Source organism: Chinchilla lanigera, unplaced genomic scaffold (genome assembly GCF_000276665.1).
Source record: "Chinchilla lanigera isolate Chin_1 unplaced genomic scaffold, ChiLan1.0 scaffold00086, whole genome shotgun sequence".
In the NCBI taxonomy this organism is placed as follows: domain Eukaryota; kingdom Metazoa; phylum Chordata; class Mammalia; order Rodentia; family Chinchillidae; genus Chinchilla; species Chinchilla lanigera.
In genome coordinates, this window is record NW_004955487.1 from 5,880,256 (window position 1) to 5,901,343 (window position 21,088).

General features: G+C 41.0%; 1 protein-coding gene across 3 annotated transcripts in view; it reads right to left on the bottom strand.

The window, feature by feature from the left end:
• Rock2 (Rho-associated, coiled-coil containing protein kinase 2) overlaps nt 1-21,088 on the bottom strand; it is a gene marked incomplete at its 5' end in the record, with an annotated part of 116,219 nt that overhangs the window by 24,066 nt on the left and 71,065 nt on the right. For all 3 annotated transcript variants that reach the window (XM_013504360.1, XM_013504359.1, XM_013504358.1), the window contains 6 exon segments: nt 878-938; nt 1,534-1,693; nt 2,544-2,635; nt 4,792-4,930; nt 7,285-7,429; nt 12,903-13,163. In XM_013504360.1, the coding sequence (XP_013359814.1) occupies nt 878-938; nt 1,534-1,693; nt 2,544-2,635; nt 4,792-4,930; nt 7,285-7,429; nt 12,903-13,163 (858 nt within the window).

Genomic DNA, 21,088 nt, shown 5'->3' on the forward strand with positions numbered 1-21,088 from the left:
AAAAAAATGTTTAAAATTGTCATGTGTGTATGTGTATGTGTGTGTGTGTGTGTGTGAGAGAGAGAGAGAGACAGAGAGAGAGAGAGAGACAGAGAGAGAGAGAGACTGAGTTTTATATGTGGTTACAAATTGTCCTGGTCCCAAATACTTTAACAGTGTAAAATATCTGACAGTATGAAAAAATTATCTTGTATGTGGATATATTCTAAAAAGGAACTCAGAATTTTAATCTTTCCCCTACTTCTGTACCTTAGCTTAATATCTGCAATTTTTTTTAATGGTGCCAAAGTTTCATTTATTAAAAGTACGAAAAAACAGAAGGGTAGCAGAAAAACTGCCAGGTGTGGTGGCGTGTGCTTATAATCCCAGCACTCGGGAGGCTGAGGCAGGACAGTTGGCAGTTCAAGACTAGCCTGGGCTACAAAGCGAGTTTAAGGCCAGCTTGAACTGTATAGCGAGACCCTGTCTCAAAACAAACAAACAAAAACCAGAAAAAACGGGTTCTGCAGAGTAAGTTTGGGCCAAGGGAAAAAAATGTAAAAATACAGCCTCCAGTATAGGGTGGGCCACCAGGAAGAGGCCCGAGCTAGGCAGCTGCACCTCCTACGGTAGCACGGTCCTGACACGGTGTCCACTGCAGCACTGGGCCGTGTGCAGACTCACTCTGCCATCTGTGCTGCCTGCTCACCTAGGCCTGGCGCCTGCTGCATGGCTCAATACTCCACAGACAGCAGTGACCAGGTCATGCTGAGTGCACCACACCAGGGACACCACTGTGTGAGGTAAAAAGCAGCGTCCAATGGAAGCTTTAAAAACAGGATCACTAAGTACTTGAACACATGACTAAAATAACGGGAGAAGCAAAGTGGATACATACTTCGTTCTTCCTTGACTGTACTGGATCACTTTCTCTGCAAGGTGGGGAGTTGCTTAACAACCTAGAGGGAAGGAGGGGAAAGTAACATCCTTTGCATGGCATTGTAATCCACTTGTTTTACTCAGCCAAGCTATTCTCAGAATGAAACATCGACTACAAAGGTTTTCTTTTCACTTCAACATCTTAAGCTTAAGTCACATTTTTGCCTCCAGACATTCACACCATTGTCAGTATTTAAAATGCTAAACTTCCCTTGCCTCTCCTTGTCACATAAGCTAGTTTTAACTGCTGAGACTGGAGTCCTTCAGGAGACCTGTGCTTCCTTCTTCTTTACCTCACTCGTGCTTCTGTAACATTACATTCTTCGCTATCCCATCGGCTAGAAGGAAACATCTCTCCTCTTTTTCAAAGATAACCCATAATTTGCAGGTCTTAAGATAGAAATCATCGCTTTTGTTTTACTGTCAACTTCTCTCAGCTGGGTCCTTCCTCACTGCCTATAAACATCAAATAATGAAATAAAATTAAAAGTAATTCACAGAATCCTTTTGAATAAACTTAAATTTTAAAGCAAACTAATACTCTATAATTTGGTCTCAAAACAAGGCATCATCCTATAGCTAGACTATGAAAACAATTAAAATTTAATAACATACAAATTGTCTCTATAGTAGGTAAATCCTATAAAGGGCAGCTGATTTCCCACAAAAGCTTTAGGAATTGGGAAGGTTTCAACATCTCCTTTATCATCTTCGATGTCATCGAAGTTGCTGCTGTCTATGTCACTGCTGAGCTCAGGCACCACCGGAGCTGCCGCTGTCAAAAGAAGAGACATGAATTGCTTCATTCGCAACTGAAACATAAGACACAACCTCTACCTTGTGGCATATTATTAGTGACAATGTGATTGCACCATACTTTATCATTTCTTTCCTTCTTTTGGTCTTTCTGAGACAGGGTCTCGCTATGCAGTTGAGGCTAGCCTTGAACTTGTAATGATCCATCTGCCTCAGCCTCCCAAGTGCTGGGATTACAGGCGTGCACTACCATGCCTGGCTTTATCATTTCAAAGAATTCAAATTTTATTTATTTATTACTATGTCAGCTTTAAATACATATTAACCAATTAAACAAGTAAAGGTATATGATACTATTCTAGGTGCTAAGAATTACAAGAATAACATGCATATATATATTCTTTATGGTCCTCAGTTTTCTATATTGTTTAAGTAGAAGTATTTTTTCCCCTTATACTGAATAAATGTTGTGCTTTCGTGCTCTCTACACATATACAGTAAAAATCAATTACTATGCTGTGTTTTATGAGGGTATATTCTCCATAAATAACTGTTGACTTATCAATTCAAATGCATTCAAATTAAAGGATTATATTTGCTCCATTCTGAAAATTGAGATCCACAAAACTTCACTTGGAAAATAAATAAATGTATTATGTTTACTATAAAAGAACTGGGAAATATTGCTAATATATACATATCAGCTTGTTAATTATAAATACTGTTACAGAAAAAAATTTGAAATAAAATCTCAATTTAATAATGAGTTAACATAAAGTATATCGAACATGCCTATTATATCAAAGGAGGAGTCAGTTTATGAGATTTAAAATGTACTGGAATGGAAGTATTTAGATTTATTGACTTACTCTCTCTTATGTTATCCCAATTCCATTGATCATTCTTAAAGAAAGGGTGCAGTTTGATTTCTTCTACCCCATTTCTCCCAAGGCGTACCTCCCTAAACAGTGCAGTCAGAGATTATATTATAAAAATAATGAAAAAAATAAAAATATTAGCTCAACAGTTTAACCAAAAGAAAGAATCACAAATAAATTTGAGATATTTTTATCAAAAGCTTTCGCTTCAATGTTTTTCAGAGTAAGCAATCCTAATTTTATAGTATGCGATCTCTGTGGACAGGTTAGAAAGACTGTGACACACAGTAGGCACTGTGGAAAGTGAGATATGTTTCTGCCTGTAGTCTGAGTCAGATGGAAAGTGCCTGAGACTTTTTAGTAAGAAACTCCTCTGTGCTCCAAGCTGCAGGCCCACCAACCTCAGGATGGCCCCGAGATGTGGCTAGCGCTGGCGCAGAGCTAATACACAATTACAAATATCTCGCTTTCCTAAAAAAGAATTCATTAAGTTTGGATCTGTCTATATTTGCTTTTATAAATTATCTCTACATATAATATATTCAGCATCACCCTGAATACCAAAAAAATGTTACTAAGAATGAATTCCATCCTTTCCCCTTCTAAATTCAGTGAAGACCATTCCGGGTTGGGGTTGTAGCTAGTGGTAGAGTGCTTGCCTAGCATGCCTGAGACCTAGGGTTCCAGCTCCAGTACCATAAAAAGACAAAGCAAAACAAAACATAACAAAACACTGCATTTTTGCTCAGGTGTGCCCATAAACAGGAAAACCTGTGCCCTCTTGGCCACATTTACAGTGATTCTGTTTTCCATCTATCATTCTATAAATCTAATTCCTAAGATTGTACCTCCTTCCAAACCTGCTAAAACAAAATTTTCCATGGACAATACTTCTTTCATGAACACTCTGCACCTTGCTTACTCTGCAGTGCTGAGGATTAAATCTGGGCATTGCACATGCTAGGCAAGTGCTCCACTACTGAGCTATCCTCTCAAAGCTTTTTATTTTATTGAGGCAGGGTCTCAACTGCTCAGGCTGAGCTTGACCTTGGGGTCCTCTTGCCTCAGCCTGCCAAGCAGCAAGAATTATAGATGTGTGCCGTCAAGCCTGGTTATCCCTATTTAATAATGCAATCCCTACCAACCCCCACCTAGCCCCCAAATTATACATTCTACAGGTTCTATTTTGATTTTGTTAGTATGGATCATTAATCATATAATCAGAAGTTTTAAAGTTTTATTCTACAAATAATTGATAAACATAATTTTCTTCTCTAATAAAGATAAAATAACTTTTGTTGCCCCTCTCCTGTGGATGGAATGAAAAAAATTTATAATAGTTTGAAGAGACAAAATCAGTTATTCTTAATGGAAATATAAACGGATGTAGTTTCCTTGGGGGTCAATTTTGCGAAACAATTTAAAAATATGTACCCCAGAATTCTACTTGGAATACTGTCTGCTAGGAGAGTGTGCCAGCGGAACATGTGAGGACAGTCACTGCAGCACTACCAGCAGGCATCAATTTGGGGAGGGGTGGGGGCAGGGCCTGCCGCTCAGCTGCAGCTGTCAGAGTGGGAGTCAGAGCACAGGGCAGGTACCCTCTGCCACCTCTGCCTGCACTCGGAAGGCTGCTACGACCACATGGCATCCAACTGATGAGCACAAGAGGACAGAGGAGAAACACCAAGGGAAGAAAATCATACGGCTTCCTAGTTTCACTTTTTGAGGCAGCTTTTCACATCTTTATTCATCTATTTTGTTTTTAAAAATACAGTTTCCAAGACTGAGTTGTTCATATTAAAATGCAAATGAAAAAGGGTTGGGAAGATGGACTCCTGCATCAAACATAGTTCTTATAATTATGAACTGTTAAGTATCTACACAAACTGCTCTCTTTTCAAAAGCTGTATAATCAAGAGTAATAAGGATCAACCAAACCACCTTAAGAGGGTAAAGAATACAAACATTTATTTCTTTCCAGTGCATTCTTTTACTGAGTTCTGATTTGTTCTTTTCAGACATAAGGATTATGATTAGAGTTAGATTACAACTGGGCTGTGCACAGAAAAAGGTGAGGTAACCCAACACCAGGCTTAGCAGTAGAAAAAGGCCAGCTCTGAATTAAACGCAACTCAGACAGGGAGAGCCTGATTGCATACAGTCAACACAATGGCTTCCATTTCAACAAATTTAAAAGTAAAAGGACTTCTTTACAAAGAAATTTAATATGCATTACCTTTCTGTTAAGAAGGCACAGATGAGATTCTTTGCATGTTTAGAAATTTCTGCATCTTCGGGGATAGACAGTGAATTTTTATGATCCATAATTTTGCTGTAAGTCCCTACAAGTGAATCTGCATAGAATGGAGTATCTCCTAAAATTCCAAGAAAACAAGACACTGAATATAATAGCAAATTCAAATGTAAACTTCCTATCTAACATCTGACAGGTCACACGCATGGAGGAACTAATGGCCTGTGAGGCAGGGGTCCCAGTTAAAACCAAGTGACACACGCAAGAATGTATTTAAGCTTTAACCATACCAGTAGTCCCTTAGAAACAAACTAAATCAATGCTAACTCTAGAATTCATTTTTTAACAGAAGAAGGTGAAGGGCTTCCTAAGGAATTTCAGAGCAAGCTCCCTCAGCGGGGTGGGACCAGTCAGAATTCTGGGCTGCTGGATGGGCTTTTGGAGACTCCCGAGAGCTGTCACCCAGCCCAGGGGCTGCTAGCCCTGTGTGGCATCTAAAGTCACAATGGAACTGGACAACATGAAAGTTGGCTTCTTCGCACACACGCCAGTTGTGTTTCAGGTGTTCAGCATGTCCACTGGTTGCTGCCCTGGGTGTGCAGATGTGAAACTGCTTCTCTGACAGCCACTGGGAGCGCTCGGCACATGTCTACCACTTCACACAGACAGGCCGGGCCACAGGGCAGCCTCAGGGTCCTGCCCATGAAGGCAGGGAAAGGGCAGGTTATCTCCTAGGTGGGCAATGTTCTTGCTGACGAGTGACACAGGCACTGAAGCTGGCATTAAGGCCCTGTCCCCTGCCTGGACTCCAAGTAATGTTAGTGCCAGCTGGGCTTCTCTCACACAGCCAACCCAAATAGTACAAGGTATACTCAAGGAACTCAAGGAAGTGCCATTTTGTTTAGTAACGTGATGGCGAACCTTTTGGAGCTTTCAATGATATGGCCCACTGAGGCACACGTGCCATAGGTTTGCCGCCACTGGTCTAGTGCAATGGAACCCTTTGGATGAAGTCCAGTGCCCATCAACCTCAGCAAGCATCTCCATGGGATCAGAACCTTACAGAACACAGCCATTCAACTGATTCTGGTCTCAGACTTGAGCACAGCAGTGGGAATTTAAACGGCCTACTCAAACAAGCCTTATCACTTCCTTCTAAATATCTAATTTTCTAACTCTTAGGACAGGTGGGCAAATAAGAAAAGGCACCCTACTTTCAAAAGGCTACTAGATGCATCCTGAGGCATCATCAGAACACACACAGATGGCCACTGGGGCTGTGCGTGTGTGGAGACTCACAGAGACAGAAGCCCAAATCTCTGAGGCAGCCACACTGGGAAAGGTGCCTGGACACAGGCAGTGCTCTGTACACTGCTGTCACTAAGACAGGGGAACTTAGGGCACAGAAATGTTCTGTAGCAACTGTTAATTACATTAAACCAGCCACTTCTGACTTTTTAGCAATGGCCCTACTCTATTATCATACAGATTTTATACTTTCTTTAGGGTCAGCTTCTAGGAAATAAATTCTGTATTGCCCAAAATTTTACTTCTAAAGTCACTGCACATATTATTAGTATCGTCACACACACACCTTAGGAGATATGTTCAGCTACATTTCCCTCTACCCCTAGCCAGGTAATTTAGTCACTGGCTTCTTTACCTAGATATTTTTTTTTGTCTTTCTGAGACAGGGTCTGGCTCTGCAGTTCAGGCTGGCCTTGAGCTCACTTTGTAGCCCAGGCTGGTCTCAAACTCACAACAATCCTCCTGTCTCAGCCTCCCAAGTGCTGAGATTACAGGCGTGTGCCACCATGCCCGACTTTGAAGATGTTTTTGTGATGGACATTTTTTGGTAACCCTAGTATTTTTAGAGATGTGAAATTGTGAAACCTTTGATGTAAACAAAAGTTTTGATTTTGAATACTGATTTAGATTTTTAAATTTATTAAATGTGCCTGAGTTTTCTGAAACTGAAACATAATAAAAGTATGTTTACCTTGATAATCAAATGGTAAAGAATTATATTCGTTATTTATTTCATTGGAATTACAAGCCCAAAATATATACAGGCAGTAAACAAAAGAACAGTTTACAAAATCAGTAACATCACAAAGTTATGAAGAAAATTTAGCTATCTCTCACTACTGGAACAGATAATAACAGCCTTATTTTTAAAAATGTGAAACAAATGTAAGTATCAAGGAATCTGAGCATGGAAGCCCCTGAAGCTGTACACCTACCTGCTCTTGTTAGTATTCTCTTAATTTGAAATGTCTCATACCTACAGGCCAAGCCTTCCACAGTCTGTTCAGTCATGGCCAGATCAATGTCAGTCATACGGACTCAAAGTTTCCAGAAATTCCAGTTTTTCCCTTTGACCCAGGTGATTTCATTACATTCTCAAATTCTTGACCGAACAAAAGTGTTATGAAAAGGGTTTTGAAAAAAGAGCGACTTAAAATCTTTACTTACCCACTAGCATTTCAAAAAGGAAAACCCCTACAGACCACCAGTCACACTCTCGCCCGTAATAACCGTCGCCCCCTTGCGACTTCAGAACCTCGGGCGATATGTAGTCTGGGGTTCCGACCGCTGTATCACAGTGCACCATGCCTGTCTGGGGAAGCAGCAGAGAAGCAGTGTGGGTCAGTGTGGAAACACATGCGTGACACAACTCGCCCACTTCCTGTTAGCACAGTGACCACTTCTGCGATGGGGGAAGGGTTGAACACTGTGTGAAGTGCACCGACATGTCAGACTGTGGGGATCCGGGGTGAGCTTTCAACTCTGAGACACAGGACCTTCATCAGTCAAAGAAGGAAAAGGTGGTGATCTCTGTGAGACTATGCAAATCAACAGCTTTTAGGGTTCTATCCTCATCCCCTACTTCATAAAGTAGTTGTAAGAAGTACAAAACATGGACCCAAAGCACCTACCCTGGGGAGAGGAAAAGCAGCCCTAACTGTTCTGAAAGAAGCTAAAGTGACTGAGAGAATTAATGGCTCCAGGGATAGAAGGGTGTATAAATAAATAGTTCTTATTTTATTCAGAAAAACAATGAAGGAAATAGATTAACAATGGAATTGAAAGATCTTAAAATTTTAAAAGCTATACTTTTAAGCTACATATGGTAAAATACACAGATGTGGTGTTAATACCCTTGGCAAAATGGTAAACCCCCTAATCTGTGTTTAGAAGGTAATAAAATAACTGCAAGCCAGTGTGGCAAAGCTGAGAATCGTGCATAGGGTGGGTGTGTTGCCAGGCAGCATCGCTGCTGCCTCACAGAGTTGAATGTGCCCCATTCCAGCTCTGTCCTGCCTCAGGGACTCCACTGATGAGCAGCAATGTCCTTCAGCACCTCTGCCTGCCCTGCAGAGACTGTGTCATCTACACTTCTTATAAAGATGCTATTAAAAACAACAAATCGCTAAGTATTAATCCCTTGGGAAAAGGAAGTCCAACTGGTTCTGTAAACATGATTTATGTAAATGTGTTTATTTAGGTGCTATTAAAAACATCTTAAACATGGGAAATTAATTTCAAAAACATTTGTCTTCACCCCCAAATTGGCAGAAAAAAAAATTGGCAGAAAAAACTCCCTAAATTTCTTTTCCAAGTACCTAGCATATAGGGAATAAGTAATTTTCCTATGGAGATAAATGAACGGCTTTTCTGGAATGTGAACCAATTGTGGGAGTAACACTGTGTGTGCTGCTGCATAGGGCAAAAGAAAACACAACAGTGTTCAGTGTTTGACTTCACAAGCAGGGCACAGTTTCTCTTTTTGATGGTGCTGGGCAGTGCCCTGCTCCTCTGTTGCCCCACACTGCCCAAGGGCTATCCTATATTTTACACTTTGATGGGGGACATTAATAGGGTAGTCAGAGTAAACAAACTCTTAATTTCACCTGAATCCATAGAAATTAGACTTTGTAAAAAATTTTTTGACTTTCTGAATCAGGGTCTTGCTATGCAGTTCAGGTGGGCCTTGAGCTCACTTTGTAGCCTAGGCTGGTCTTAAACTTGCAACAATCCTTTTGCCTCAGCCTCGTGAGTGCTGGGATTACAGGCGTGCACCACCACGCCTGGCCAGAAATTAGACTTTACTAAAACATGAATCATGTGAAGACTTAAAAGCTAAACTCGCATTATGCACACACAAATACAAACAAAAACCTATTTAGCATTCAAAGGCTCCGAGGAAGGGACAGGCAAGATGAAAGAACCCAGGTAAAGTTCAGGCTGTGAAGAACAGACAAGTTAAAGGAGTGACAGCACTGACAGCTCAGGAAGAAAAGAGCATGAAAAGAAGAGAAGAGTGGCCTCACATAAATGCTGGAAAGTCCAAGCCAACTAAAGGCCAAGTGCCACACAGTGAGGGAGGAAGGACAGGCTGGACGTCAGAGCAGTAAGTACTGCAAAATAAACATTTCGGTAGAACTCAACATTTTTGAGTAAGTAAACTATATGAACAGTGCTCTCCTTTGGAAAAATTAATGTTCAACCCATAATTCTTGGCTACTATATTGAGGTTTTTAAAAATTAACATTTGAAAAACTATTTAAGATGTCTCAAAATCACCTCATGAGGAAGCTCTCAGATTATGTGCATCTACAACCTCAACATCTGACAAGTCTCTCTCCTCTGAATAGAACCCTGGGAAGGACGGAGCCGAAACTGCAGGCTGAGAGGGAGCAGAGGGCAACGGGAGAATGGGCAGCACAGAGCGGGGGCGAGTGACCCTGCCTGGACATGCACTTTGTAGAGCACTAACTCTTAAAACCGGAAGAAGTTTCCCACATAACAAAGACAGACCTAACTCTGTCTTGGAATGAATCCCCTGACAACCCTGTATAGGACTAGGAGGATAAGTACTACTCCAAGTAACTCTGGAAAAGAATATTTTAACAGGATGCAGTAAGGATACAAACAGTAAGTATATTTAAAGGTCAGTAAATCTCTTTGCTACAGTGGTAGGGACTGGCAATGAGGAAACACGTTGAGGTATTTGCTATGGTTAAACAAGTCAATATACCACATAGGTAATGATAGCCAGGTTTTTGTTGTTAAAGAAATTACAAAAAAGAAAGAAGGAAAAACAGAATGAACTTTGTGGTGCTGGACTTGAGTCAGATGTGTCAGTATGAATGTATTTAATGTACTATACATAAAGGCTGGGTAAAGTTAAACACATGTGGACATGTGGTTTAGCACACAGATAAGACAGAACCTGTCTCCTGTCCTGTCCCCTGACAGGTGTGGCTTAGCACACAGTGTAGACAGTACCCATCTCCTGTCCTGTTCTCTGACAGGTGTGGCTTAGTATACTGAGTACACAGTACCTGTCTCTTGGCATGTCCCTTTATGGGTGTGGCTTAGTACACAATGTAGACAGTAGCTGTCTCCTGTCCTGTCCTGACAGGTGTGGCTTAGTACACAGTGTAGAAAGTACCAGTCTCCTAGCACTGTCCCTTTATGGGTGCGGCTTAGTACACAGTGTAGACAGTAACCGTCTACTAGAGCTGTCCCCTGACAGGTGTGGCTTAACACACAGTGTAGATAGTAGCTGTCTCCTACTGCTGTCCCCTGACAGGTATGTTTCAGGACACAGAGGGTACAGCACACACATCTCCCAGTGCTGTCTACTGGCAAGGCCTATACAGAATGATGCTCCAGGAAGAATGAGCACATCTGGTCTCCAAATACTGACTCCCCAATTCTGTTCTCTACTAAAAGAAGCAGGGCTCCCTGGGGAAGTCTCTCGCTCTAGGGCTGACAGGGAAGACAGTCCTGAGGATTTTGTAGTGTCCAAAGATAAGAAGATGCTACAAAGAGGCACACGCTGAGAGGAGAGTGGAGCAACAGTGGTGGCCCAGTTCCAATGCTGAGTAGGAATTCTCCAGATAGCCTGTGCAACAGCACCTATGAGGGCCAGGACTGTGAGGACCACAGTAGAGAGCACACTCCATGGTGACTCCTGACGCTGAGCCGTACGCACTGCCAAATGACAGGGAGTAAGAGCATGTGTAGGTCCTGTAGTGAGAGGCTTCACATGACAAGGAGCAACAAGAAGTCTACTGACGTTTTGCAATACAGGGAAAGAGAATCAGGTGTTTAAAAAAGGTCCTTGGCCAGGGATATAGCTCAGAGGCACAAGTGCCTGCCTGGCAAGCGCGAGGTCCTGAGTTTGATTCCCAGTACCAAAAAAACCTTAAAAATAAAAATAAAATAAAATAAAAAAGGTCCTCAAAGTTACGTTAAACATTTCTTTCAGAGGGAAGAACCAAGAATTTACTGAAAGCAAAAAATTGGTCAATCATAAATCTTGGAGTTGTCATCAAAAACACTTCAAATTACTGTCTGTGAGGGTGGGAAAGAAAAACTGCATATGAGGTTCCTAATTACCAGAAGCAAGCGGTAAGCACCACGGTGTAACAGTCGCCTGGCAGGGGCTTTGCAGCCCTCTCTGAAAAAACACAAAGCAGCCACTTGTTTACCTTTCAGAGACTCTGCCTTTAACCTCTGTGGTTCTCAGTGGTGCAGCCCTGCCACTCCCTGTCTCACAAATGCACAATCCAAAGGGTCCAGCCCCGCATCCACGAGCTGCCTTGGTGCCCACCACTGCACAAAGCTGTCTCTAGAACACATGCGTGGGAGTGCAGCACATAAACACCACAGATTACAGAAGTTTATCGTTCTATCAGAGAGCTACTTCAAACTTTACTGTGACTACAGATAATGTCCAATGTTAATCATTTCATACTGTACTATGGCAAATACCACAAGAGGGAGCCTCAGGAACAACCAAAACCACCCGCTGAACCCTGGACACAGTAACAGACTCTGTACACCAACTTTTTAAAGTCGTCTTGTAGAATCTAACAGTAAAATACAAAAAGGAGGCAGTATCACTCCCCATTAGGAGAGAAGGGCAAAGCACAAATAAATCAATATGATGATTAGCTATGAGACTAATGTTCCTGGAGCTATTAATAATATGAGTTATTTAATGAGTAAAGCATCACAATAAGTGATGCCCTCAGCCAGGCATGGTGGTGCACGCCTGTAATCCCAGCCATTGGGAGGCTGAGGCAGGAGGATCATTGCGAGTTCGAGATCAGCCTGTGCTACAAAGTGAGCTCAAGGCCAGGCTAAACTGCATAGGGAGACCCTGTCTCAAAGACAAAAAAAAAAAAAAAGTGATGTCCTCAACTGTATGCTCTGTGGTTGACACAAGAGGTTGGGAGGGAGGTAGTGACACATTTCTTCCCTATTTTTTCCTTAACTCCTTAGTTAAAAGAAAACTACAGAAATCCCAAATGGTAGACATACTTCTGTACCTGGATTTAGATTCTGTGCCCTAATCCTATACCTAGATCATTGTCTTATTTTTTCTCATTGCTGAGACAAAATATCCAATACCCAGAGTTAAAGGAAGAAAGGTTTATTTGGCTCACAGTCTGAAGAGGTTTCAGTGTGTAGTTGGCTGGCTCCAAGGCAGGGTGGCATGGCAGAGAAGCAGTTCATGGTGGGCAGAAGGCACCAAAGTAGCAAAGAAGCCGCAAGTGACAAGTGACAACAGCATCCCTCTTTCTGTCCCTTATATTCTACCCAGGATACCTGCCCTTGGGGTGAGTGCCACTCACACCCAGGGTGGGCCTTGCCATTATCCACACCCAGAACTATGCCAGATTCAAACATTTCTTGAGTTGGTGGACTAATTTAGTAATCACACACTGTTAACCCTAGCATCATACACTCTAGATGTAGCCACCTCTGAAAAGGCCTACCTATCAGCGCATGAGGCTTTGGGCAGGACCCAGACACAAGGCATAACAATCATTAAGCACATGAACCACTTTGATTGACAGCAAATATTTTTGACATACCGTAAGGAAGATAACTAAGTTATCGGTTTTTCTTTCTCTTGCATGCAGCAAATCTACCAATATTATATACTTAAATGAATGACTAGCAAAAGAAACATTTGGATCTGGTTTGTAATCAGCCACACTCAGTGAATCTTCACCCACTCTGCAAAGTCCTGGTTTGAGGTAGCACCTACTCCACACTCTCAGCCTCCTTACCTCATCCATCTTCATACAGGTGCCAAAGTCTGCCAGCTTCAGGTGCCCGTGCCTGTCCAGCAGCATGTTGTCGGGCTTCACATCCCTGTGGATCAAGCCCATGGAGTGAATCACATCCAGAGCCAGAACCACTTCTGCAGTGTAGAACTTAGCCCACTTCTCGGGCACGTCATAGTTGCTCATCAGGTTTACAAGGTCCCCACCGGGCATATATTCCATGACCATGTACAGATACCTGTCATCCTGGAAGGCACAAAAGAGCTGAAAAACAAGAGAAAAAGAAAAAAACAAATACAAACTTATAAAGGGAACAAAAACCCTTTTCATCAGTGAAAAAGACAAGCTTTTTTATAACAAACTGAGTTAAAATTTATGAGATCCTTTATTTTAGACTTGGACACATTCAATGGTGAAGCAGGAGGACATAAGATTTTTATAAGACATGTAAAAATCAATGTTCTTTTCTCTGGGAAAAACCCAATACTGTACAGAAAACTATTTAAATACAAACACCTGAAAAGTGAAGCAGGATGGGAATGAGGAACATACATAGTGCAAATGAGAAGAATTCACTATACATAGTTTAAAAACAAATAGCTTTTTGAAAACTAAACACACTATTCACACACCCCTCACAGAAAGGAGATGGGACCAGTCTAGAAACATGTAGAAGCTACGCATTCACTGGATATCAGCAAGGTCCCAGTGCCAGGGACACACATGCACAGCACCAACTCTGTTCTTCACCCCCGACAGCCAGTGGCATTGTCACTGGCACCGCGAGTATGAGCACTAGAACAGGCGGCTCCAGGACTGCAGAAAAGACTGAAACCCCACTTGCCAAGGAGGATCTGTGCATCTAGCACAGGACCCCCCCCACACCCCAGAAACAAGCGATGCCAACAGCAAAGCACTTCAAGAAACAAAATTAATACTCAAGGAAATGCCACATAACACAAATTGAGGACAGCTGTAAATATGTAAAGTCAAGACATACAAAAGCTGACAAATATGGCACTAATTAAACAGTAAGCTGATATCCTGAACCCTAAGAGCTAAGTACCTGATCCTGAACTGGAGAACAGATGACATAGAAAGTGAGCAAATAAACTCTCTGAACACACTGAAGGATTAAGAAATAATGAGGGGATTTATTATGTACGGCAGACATCTACTAATACAAAATAAAAGAAAGATGAGGGGAACAAGATTGCTAGTGCTACGGTGCAGCCCCCAGGGAGGTGCTACTGGGAGCAGGGCACTGTTGAGAGGTGAGGCTGAGGGGTCTGGGATCAGCAGCCACTGGAGAAGACTGCGTGGACCCCAAGGACACCGGGGGCCCAGGGTCAGTGTCTGCTCCTCAGGGTCCTGCACACTCCTGCCTCTGTTGTGTCAATATAATATAGTTGAGGCATTCTCTGTATAAATCCAGCCCTGCTAAAGCTTATCTTAAAATTTATGTGGAAATGCACAGCACCCAGAAGAACCAAAATAATCCTGGCCAGGACTAAGTAGAAGAACTTCTATTTCCACATGTTAACACTTCCCACAAAACTAAACAAGACAATATTGATACTAATATAAGAATCCACACACAGAACAATGGAACAGAACAGTCTAGTAACAAACTCTTGTATTTAACAGGGGAAAGGTAGTATTTTTTAAAACAGTGCTCAAACAACTGGATACCTACAGGCAAAAAGATGAACATTTTTAGACCCTTAAAATGAAAATGTCATTAAGGGGAAAACGCATTCTATACGTGCACACAGATTACAGCTTAGCACTCCGCATCAGTGGTTATCAGCCCTGTAACTGGCTGGGAGCTGAGGTCTGCACCCCTGCCCAGTAGAGAGAGTATTAGGTCACATCTTCCCAAGTGGGCAGAGAGAGACTGCAGCTCAAAGCCTGAAGTGCAGCTGTCTCTTTACCCTGTGACCATATGTTAGTGAGACAGGTTCTGAGCTCACAGAGGAGGAGGAGGAACGCTGGCACATGAGGCCAATGGCTGTGGCATGTCCACAAGAAGGATGACGGGTGGAAGTTCAGCCTAACGGGGCCAGGGGTGAATCCCAGGAAGACACAGAGAGTAGTGTGATGTGACTGGGAACTTGTTCTCTTGTCAGGAGAGATGTGACCAGGACTGATGAAACCTGAGTGGGGCCTGGGCGTGAACCAGTGCGGCATCCCTGGTAATGTTGTCGTGTCCTAGAGTGCTGCTAGGGTCTGTGGGAGATGCCATCCCTGTGAAGTGCAAGCCAAGGGCTTCAGGTGCATGGCTGGATGTTGTATGGTCTCCCAAACTTGTGTGGTGAGACCCTGACCCCCCGTGCTCAGGGGTCACAAGAGTGGGTTTCTGCTATAGGATCAGGGACACAATGAGAGCTTGACTAACTCTGCTCTGCCAGGAAGGCAGTTGAGAGGGGGCTGAAGAGGGGGGCTGACCAGGACCAGGCCGCTTGCCTACGCTTGACCACATTGGTGCTGTCCCAGAGCTGCAGCCTGCAGCAACTGGAGAAGGGTCCCGTGCACGGGGTCTCTGTGGCCAGGATGGCCCTGCTCTGCCCAGGAGAAAGACCCTTCAGGGAAGGACAGTTACAGCACACACTTGAGAAGGGGTCACATCCAAATGAACAACTAGAACTCCTATTGTTGGTTTGTTTGTAAGTGACAGACATCCCAGGGGAAGGAAAAATGAAGAGACTCACATAGGCATTTCGTAGATGACATTTAAACATGAGAAGGTATTCAATTCCATTAGAGGAGACATCTAAATTACTGTGCACTATCGTTTCTCATGCATTAAAATGACCAGAAAAAAATTTTAAACTGACAATATCAAGCGTTATCAAGAATGGGACACAAGTGGAATTTGTAAACGAACCCCACAACTGTGCTGAACCCACCGGACACCAGCTAGGACTGGGCACAGGGACCTGGGCATGCTGCTCTATGTAGGAGACACCCAGCAGGGGTAAGATGCAAACCCCAATACACTGTGAGTAAGAGACAAATTTCAGAAAACACGCCAATACTGTCGTACTACAGACAATGACATCAAATGTAGCAATGAAGTGAATACGCTGTAGCAACATGTGCACATCTCACAAAGACCTGGTGACTTCTTAGGAGACAAGGAAAACTACTCCAATTCATTTGCCTTGTTTTAAATTAGACAATACTAGCTATGGAGGCTTTGGCTAGCTTCTTCTCTATATGAGAAGTGTATTTTCAAACAACTTTAGAAAACACGTTCAGTACAATCTGATGTAGAATCTGGTAAGATGCGAACAAATTGATGGTGATAAAAATATATATGGAGCAGGAAAGGGTTTATTAGAAAGTTTTGCAAAGCTTATGAAAATGTAAGCTATTTAAGGCCTCTGGTTACTCACTGTAACCCTTATCAACAGGCATTCATTCTCTGGGAAATACTCTAAAGTGCTTTTACTAAGAAACAAGTAGTGTTGATGGTATTACATGCTATAGACTTAACTGTAGTCAATTTTGTTGGTATTTGTCAGACACAGAAGTTGAATAATCTGACTCACTTCACCACACAGCAGTTTAATGGCTTAGCAGCAGCTAAAACTTTATTGTAATTATTCGAGCTCAGAGCTGAGACTGAAATTTGTCTGAGGAAGAACAACTCTCAACCACTTTACCAAACACTGAAAAGCTTTGGAAATTAACTTCTGCTACACACCTGATAACGTTTCTTAGTTATCACAACCTAAAATTACAAGGCAAAACACTGCTTATAAGTATAACTTATACTACATACAATCACTTTGATGACATCAGTTGCTTTATAAACAGCTTACAAACAAGAAGTAAGATCTCCATTTCTACACAAACTTGTAGTGGATATATTTTCTGGACTCACACTAGTATCACAATATGACAGAATTTTTGTACAAAATCTAATTGCAAAAGAAAACTCCTATTAGAAAACTCATTCAGCCTTTGAAGTTGAGAGCTTCTACCTAATCTTCAAATGCAATGCTTAACCTCTAGTGTAATAACCTTATTAAATAGCTAAGATCAAGAAAGACATTTTAAAAAATGCTTCAAATGCCTTCCCCAAGTCATAAATGTGCTCAAAATCACATGCTCCGGGAGGCTGAGGCAAGAAGATCATTGCGAGTTTGAGATTAGCTTGGGCTACAAAGTGAGCTCAAGGCCAGCCTGAACTGCATAGCAAGACCCTGTCTCAAAAAGACAAAAAAATAAAAAAATAAAAAATTAAAAAAAAAAATCACACACCCAAGGTCAATATCAACAATCATAAATATGAGCAGGTCTCCTTAATATATCACTGAAGTGGTGCTTTATGTGCTTTCTCTCAAAAAGAAAAGAGATGAACCTAATCTAAATAATAAAATATCAGATATATTTCAATAGAGGAGCATCTATATCCTATAATATACCAGACAAGTACTCCCCAAAACTGTCAAAGTCATCAAAAACAATAAAAGTGTGAGAAACTGTCACAGCCAATGAAAGCCTAAGACATGATAACAAAATGTAACATGATATGATACCCTGCGACAGAAAAAGACATTAGGTAGAAATGGAAAACCCTGAATATATGGTAGACTTTAGTTACTAATAATACATCAATATCGATGCATTCATACATTTGCAAGACATTAAGAAAGAAAACTAGATGGGGAAGGCAGTTCTTTCTATGACATTCTTAATTTTTTAATAAATCTAAAGGCTTTCTTTAAAAATAAAGGCTATTATCTGGATGTCGGGGGGCCACACCTGTAATCCCAGCACTCAGGAGGCTGAGGCAGAAAGATCGCTGCAAGCTCAAGGACAGTGTGGGCTACAAAGTGACTCAAGGATAGCCTGAACTGCATAGTGAGACCCTGTCTCAAAAGACAAAAAAAATAAATAAATAAAGGCTATTATAAAATAAACCGTGTGCTGGTAAATGGTGACAAGCATTTGGTGGTACATAAGTGTGTAAAGAGACATTTTCAAAGACGAAGATGCACAATCTTCTTACTTATCAGCATTACCACATGAACATCTGCCCTCAATTTTGATGGCAGGAAACAGTAATTGTGAACCTCGATTAAGCAAAATGTTATCACTCTAGCAAAGAATTTCATTGCTCTTCTCTGTATTTTTAAAACTTGTACTTTCAAATTGCTATCTGACTAGTCCTTGTCTGCAGTACATAATGACCACATGCATCACAGGAGGCGGGGAGACATACATGACAGGTTTCTATTCTTTTACAATCCCTTTCCCACTCCCTCCCCCATTATCAGTACATCTTTAATTTCTCCAATAAAACCGATAAAACCTTGTTATGTCATTTTATAAATACTTACATAACATCTTCAATTTTGCCTCTTGGGCTGCAAAACCTAAAATACTTCCATCTGTTTCTTTACAAAAATGTTTGCCAATTCCTCTTGTAATTGAAACAAAACTGGCCCTGGTAGCTGCTGAAGCTGGGTAAACACAGAATTCAATAGATGTACTTTGCTCTTGCTTGGGATAGGCTGACACAGATAGAGATATAGCTCCTCCTCCTCTTCTTCTTGCTCCTCCCTCTCCGGTGGTGTTCAGGATTAAGCCTAGGGCCTCACATATTCTAGGCAAGCACTCAATCACTAAGCTATGGCTCTAGCCCTAGGAGAATAATTTTTATTTTGTCTTTTTGAGACAGGGTCTCACTATGAAGTTCAGGCTGGCCTTGAGCTCACTCTGTAGCTCAGGCTGGCCTTGAACTTGCAGCGATCCTCCTGCCTCAGCCTCCCACATGCTGGGATTGCAGGTATGCACCACCACGCCTGGATTGAGAATACATTTTTGAAACTAGGAATTATATCTTGGATAGGTCTGGTGGCGAACACCTGTAAACCCAGCATGCGGGAGGCTGAGGCAAGAGGATCACTGAGAGTTTGAGACCAGCCTGGGCAACAAAGTGAGTTCAAGGCCAGCCTGAACTGCATAGCAAAACCCTGTCTCAAAAAAGAAAAAAATAAAAAATAATATTTTAAAATATATTCAATTCTTTTTTTCTTGAGAGATTTGCAAGCAAGTTCAATCAAGCCTCACGGAATAAATCTGTATAAACTGTAAGAACTATGTCTCTTAGTGTTGCCATGACATGAAAACTGACAATGACCCATGTATGTTTAAAAAAAATTAACTGTCCAATCTCATTTATACACACAGGTGTAAAATTATTTAACAAAATATTAGTAAATCAAATCTAGTATTCTATTAAGAAAATACATTACAGCAAAAAGCATTTTCTTTAGATTTTACATTCCTTTAAAGTCCTTTTGTTAAAGCACATTACAATAACAGATTAAACAACAACAAATCTTTAAAAAAAATACTTAAGGAAACATTTCAAACACTTCACTGTTATTTCCAGTAAGAAACCTACTTGGGAGAGAGGGTAAAGGGATCAAAAATAATCCAAATTTGATATGTACATATACCAACTGCCCAAAACAAATGTAACTATTGTGTATCACAAACATTCACTAATAAAAAGGAGAACTATAGCCACTGAATTTTAAAGTAATAATAAAAAGATGAGGATGAGAAAACTGTTCAACACTCCTTTCTTTGACTTAGCCATGCCACTTTATTTTGTGCTTCATAATATGTACATGTTGAACAAGAAGTTTCTCATGCAGAAGTGCTTTCTGAACTTACTGGGGAGGTGCAATTTTGCCGGACACGTGGCTCCACCCAAAGAGACTACATTATTATAAGAAGACTTAATTTTTTTTTTTTTTTTGGAACCAGGGAATTGAACTCAAGACCTAACATTTGCCAGGCAAGTGCTGTGCCACTGAGCTATATCTCCAGCCCAAGAAGACTTAATATTTCAAAGTAGGGGCTGGGGATTTAGCTCAGCGGCAAAAGCACCTGCCTGGCAAGCACAAGGTTGTGAGTTCGGTTCCCGGTATTGGAGAAAAACCAAAAAAAAAAAAAAAAATTCAAAGTAACCACAGCAATAACAACATACTCATTAAAGCAAGGCAATTAAAATTACAACTATAATTTTCTTTTTTTTTTTTTTTTTGGTCTTTTTGAGACAGGGTCTCTCTATGCAGTTCAGGCTGGCCTTGAGCTCACTTGTGTAGCCCAGGCTGATCTCCAACTCGCAAGGATCCTCCTGCCTCAACCTCCTGAGTGCTGGGATTACAGGTGTGTGCCACCATGCCTGGCTACAACTATAATTTTCAACAAAATGGAAAGCTAACTAGAACTTCACAGAGGAAATTTTCAAGAACTGCAACAAAAATATACAAGAATGAGAAGAGACTTTCCTTACTAGCTAATAAAATATCTGAAAAATACGGAAGTTAAGACAATGTGATATTAGGGCAAAAACAAGTAACAAATCAATGTAATGGAACAGAGCTTAAAAGGAATGCCTATGTTCATGTAATTTATGGTATGCAAGCTAGTTAATTCATTTTATGGGGGAAAGCTGCACTTTTCTACACATGGTGGTGGGAAATTAGCCATACTTATTTGGGAAAAACAAAATAGAAATAGATCTCCTCATTCAAAAAAAAAGCCCACTAGGAGTATAAGGCACAGGATTGGGCTGGGGATATAGCTCAGTGGCATAAGTGCCTGCCTGGCAAGTACAAGGTCCAAAGTTCCATTCCTGGTACCAGAAAAAAAAAGAAAAAAAGCGTAAGAGAACATTTTTATAATCTTCAGCATAGCGAAGGTATTTCTCATCAAGAATCAAAATAGAGAAGTTATAGATTTGACAATAACTAAACGTTAGAACTTCAATAAGCAACACTCAATACTCAAATGACTATATTTCCAACATATATAACAAAGGATTAATATCCAAAATCTATTAGCATTAACAAATGAATTAAATGTCCATTAGAAATTCTAAGCTTGATAATCTATATCAAAGGAGGAATTACTTCTTCTAAGGATATGAAATGTGCAGAATTTTGTAAGTAATCAAGGAAATACCATAATAATATTTTATTTCTCAAGCATGCACCTAATAAAAATTCAAAATAAAACAATATTCAATATTTGCTAAAAATGTAAAAGAAAACATCTGCTATTAAGAAGCGACATATACTTGTACTACTCCCCACAATGAATGTATTCATTAGATACTGCAAACATGTACTAATAAAAAGAAACACTGCACAGAGATACTG